Source organism: Ranitomeya imitator, chromosome 5, assembly GCF_032444005.1.
Source record: "Ranitomeya imitator isolate aRanImi1 chromosome 5, aRanImi1.pri, whole genome shotgun sequence".
Taxonomy (NCBI): Eukaryota; Metazoa; Chordata; class Amphibia; order Anura; family Dendrobatidae; genus Ranitomeya; species Ranitomeya imitator.
The window spans coordinates 199,255,939-199,260,646 of record NC_091286.1 but is presented as its reverse complement, the minus strand read 5'-3'; the positions used below and the strand labels follow the sequence as shown (position 1 = coordinate 199,260,646).

The 4,708-nt window shown below is 39.1% G+C and overlaps 1 protein-coding gene across 1 annotated transcript in view; it reads left to right on the top strand.

Moving 5' to 3' along the window:
* NUP133 (nucleoporin 133) overlaps nt 1-1,452 on the top strand; it is a 257,731-nt gene extending 256,279 nt beyond the window's left edge. The window contains exon 26 of the mRNA XM_069769500.1: nt 1,247-1,452. Coding sequence (XP_069625601.1) covers nt 1,247-1,383 — 137 coding nt within the window. The 3' untranslated portion in view covers nt 1,384-1,452. The remainder of the gene's footprint in view (nt 1-1,246) is intronic.
* Nucleotides 1,453-4,708: the final 3,256 nt, after the last annotated feature.

The following is a 4,708-nucleotide window of genomic DNA, read 5'->3' as shown; positions in this document are numbered from 1 at the left end:
GGAAGCTATTGAAGCATGCCAAAATAAATAAAAAAAAGTTTTTAAAAATATGAAAAAAATATAAGTTTAAATCACTCCCCTTTTTGCCCCATTCAAAATAAAAAAAATCAGACCTACACATATTTGGTATCGCCGCATTCAGAATCGCCCGATCAATAAAAAAAAAATTAACCTGATCGCTAAACGGCGTAGCGATTTAAAAAAAAAAAAAAGTCTAAACATCAGAATTACATTTTTTTTTTTTGTCGCGACATTGCATTAAAATGCAATAACGGACGATCAAAATATCGTATCTGCACAAAAATGGTATCATTAAAAACAACTGCTCGGCACGCAAAAAATAAGCCTCCACCCAACTCCAGATCACGAAAAATGGAGACGCTACGGGTATCGGAAGATGGTGCAATTTTTCTTTTTTTTTATTTCTAGCAAACTTTGGAATTTTTTATACCACTTAGAAAGAACTTAGACATGTTTGTTGTCTATGAACTTGTAATGACCTGGATAAGCATAATGGCAGGTCAGTTTTAGCATTTAGTGAACAGCAAAAAATGCCAAACAAAAAACAAGTGTGAGATTTCATTTTTTTTTACAATTTCACCGCGCTTGGATTTTTTTCCCGTTTTCGAGTACACGCCTTGGTAAAACAAATGGTGTTGTTCAAAAGTACAACTCATCCCGCAAAAAATAAGCCCTCACACGGACATATTGACAGAAAAGTAGAAGTATAAAAGTTATGACTCTGGGAAGGGGAACGAAAACGCAAATCAGAAAAAAAGCTAGGGTCATGGAGGGGTTAAATTGGTGAAATCTCTAGTAAAAATCCACAATTTTAAGTCGCATCTGCAGCATGCTTGAGATGGGGTTTATAACAATACTAGTGTTCTGCTGTGTGGAATCGAGAACTAAATCCAGTGTTTTAACTTACTGTTAAGGTCACTTGGGAAACTTCAGCATCTACATTATATTTTATAATTTGTATGGAGATGTGGTCTCTATACAAATTCTGAGACAGGTCGCACAGAGCCGCTAATGCGACAATCCGTGGAAATAAACACCGTTCAATCTAATCAACAACTCCTACATTTAATAGTGTTTAAGAGCGACCTCGGTGACAACTGCTACAATCGCCAGCTATTCAGCAGCATCCTTCCCCAGAATAGATTTGTAGATGTTCTGTGTTCTATGGTAGAAGTGTTCCACTGTTCCTTCTTGTGTCCTAATTCCACTTCTTGTGCCCACACAGGTAAAGACCTGACCGATTACTTACCTGATGTAAGCATGCTGCTGCAGTCCAGGGAACTCGACAGCCTGAAGACAGATCGCTGCTTTGAGTTTGTTCTGAAGGCAAACTATGAATATTACTCAAAACAACTTGAGTAACTGATTTGTAGATTGGACACTTTTGTACACTTCTTTTTTTATGTGTTTAATAAAATTTGCTTATAGTAATGTTGTCTTCTCTATGTAAAATATCGCCATGAAGGCATTAAATTGCAAATAGTTTTTATATACAGGAATTGTGAATGCATATAATGGGGTGACTTGTTTCATTGTATCTATTGGTTATATTTTTCCTAAAGTGCTTTATAAACGGGCAATTCCTCCAGAGTCCATCAACCTGACCTGTATTTCTCCCTGGGCACACACATGATCAGACCTTATGACTGAGGCGGTTTATGGTTTCTACAATTTTATAGTTTGTAATATTTGTCATACGTCTCTTCTACATACATTGTATACATTTATTCCTCAAATTTCCAAATCCAACTTTAAAAAGAACAGAAGGAAAAAGTAATGGAACATAATACATAGAACACTACCTTTTTAATGCAGAAATAAACATTGGATGTCCCTGCTTCCTTTGATGCTGCATACCTTAGATGTGGGTCTTGCTTGCATTTTTTTTCCTTTGGCAAAGAGCCTGATAAAACAACTTGATCCAACAGCTGAGAAGGTCACAAGTTAAATTAGTTGACTTGAATCCAGTTTGCAGTTTAAAAAATCCAAATATTTCTTGCATACCCTCCTCCCCTTTAGTTCCCCACTCAGACATCCATCTAGCTGAACATGTTTGGAAGAATACCCATCCAAACTTATTAAGGGAACAGAGACTGCAACCTTCAAGCAGACTAGTACTGAATTAAATTTGGCCTGCTTCTCTTTTGCAGCTGTCATACTAGCAAATGTTCCTCGACAATTTTGTATCCGAACGATACTAAAAATCATTGATGCCTCTGATACTGCTGTACTATGCAACTACTGCCCCTAATACAAAAAAAAATAGGGATCATGTGTGATTGTGGGTCCATTACAATAACAGTAAACATTATCGTGTAGTGTAAGAAAGCTTTATACTAAACCTGTCTACACTGGCGTAAATATAGTAAAAAAAATATCCTGAAATAGTCATGATTTTAATGTTGTACAACCCCAATATCAAAAAGTTGGGATGCTGTGTAAACTGTAAAGAAAACAAGAATGCAATGAATATTTTATTCACAATAGAACATAAACACATATAAGAAGTTGAAAGTTAGACGTTTTTCTGTTTGAAACAAATAATTTTACAATTGATAGCAGCACATCTTAAAAAAAAAAAAGTTGGTACAGGGTTAACAAATCACTGGAAAAAGTAGTTCTGATGAAAAAATAACGGGAGTGTCAATTTTCAACTAAGTCACAAGACTGTATAATAAGAGCATGTTGGAGTTACAAGGACTCTCAAGTAAAGCTGGTCGAAAGCTCACCAATGTATGAACCGCGTCTAACAATTGTGGAACAATTCAGAAAATTGATACTTAGCGTAAAACTGCAAAGACTTTTGAATCTGCCACCAGCTACAGTACATAATATCAAGAGATTAGGCATGTATGGGTGTTTCTTGTACAACTTGTTCTAGAGACCAAATAGCCCATTATTTCTGACCGTACCTAAGGGATTTTATTCTAACACTTCATTCCGTTAAACGTTTAATTGACAAAGTTGTGTAAATAAAAATATTTTCACTCCTCTGTTTCTATATGTGGTATGTCCCATTGGGGCACAACATTCATAAGCAATGAGAAAATAAGTGTTACTTTACAGCTGTGAAAACATTAAAAGTACCGTCACACAACGATATCGTTAACGATATCGTTGCTTTTTGTGACGTAGCAACGATCTAATTAACAAAATCGTTATGCGTGACAGCGACCAACGATCAGGCCCCTGCTGGGAGATCGTTGGTCGCTGGGGAATGATCAGGACTTTATTTCGTCCCTGGATCACCCGCTGACATCGCTGAATCGGTGTGTGTTTGTAAAAGTAAAAAAAAAACATTACATACTTACATTCCTGTCACGTTCCCCCGGCGTCAGCTTCCCTGCGTCCCCCAGTGTCAGCGCCGGACGGCCGTAAAGCAGAGCACAGCGGTGACGTCACCACTCTGCTTTCTGGCCAGCGCTTACACAGTGCAGGGAAGCTGACGCTGGGGGACGCAACAGGAATGCAAGTATGTAGTGTGGTTTTTTTACTTTTACAATGGTAACCAGGGTAAACATCGGGTTACTAAGCGCGGCCCTGCGCTTAGTAACCCGATATTTACCCTGGTTACCCGGGGACTTCAGAATCGTTGGTCGCTGGAGAGCTATCTGTGTGATAGCTCTCCAGCGACCACACAACGACTTACCAACAATCACGGCCAAGTTGTATCGCTGGTCGTGATCGTTGGTAAATCATTAAGTGTAACGGTACCTTAATAGTTAAATCATTCCCAACATCCATGGTTGATGTACAGTGTGAGCTCCTATCCAGAAGATAATGGTTGTGTCACAACATAAGTCAGCAATAATATCACACTGGCATGGTGACTTCTCATTCTATGGACCCATCGGCACTCCCACGACCTGATTGCAGGGCACCAATAGATTGCTATGGCAGCTGGGGGTCTGTTGAAGATTTTCCATGAAGCTCTGTTGAAACCAAGCCAATGGCTTAGGCTTCAAAGGTGACCGTGATTTTTAACATGTACAGAAATACTGCAGTTTTTAGTATAATATCGCAAGCTATCAGACAATCGCAAGCCTAACAAATGCAGTAAAAAAAGTAAAGAAAAATAAAATATAAAAAATAGTTCAAATCACTTCCTCTTTTCCCCTATTATTATTTATTATTCATTTTTATAGCGCCATTTATTCCATGGCACTTTACACGTGGAAGGGGCAATTATAGACAAGTACAATAAACATGCTAAACAAGGCACACACAAGTACAGAAGGAGAGAGGACCCTGCCTGCGGGGGCTCACAGTCTACAGGGGATAGGTGAGGATACACTAAGAGAGGGTAGAGCTAGTTGTGCGGTGGTTCAGCAGACTAAAAATCACTGCAAGTTGTAGGCTTGTCGGAAGAGGTGAGTCTTCAAATTCTTTTTGAAGGTTTCTGTGGTAGGCGAGAGTCTGATGTGTTGGTAGAGAGTTCCAGAGTATGGAGGAAGCACGGGAGAAATCTTGTATGCGGTTGTGGGAAGAAGAGATAAGAGGGGAGTACAGAAGGAGATCTTGAGAGGATCGAAGGTTGCATGTAGGTAAGTACCAGGCGACCATGTCACAGATGTTTGGAGGAGACAGGTTGTGGATGGCTTTGTATGTCATAGTTAGGGTTTTGAACTGGAACCTCTGGACAATAGGAAGCCAGTGAACGGTTTGGCAGAGAGGGGAGGCTGAGGAA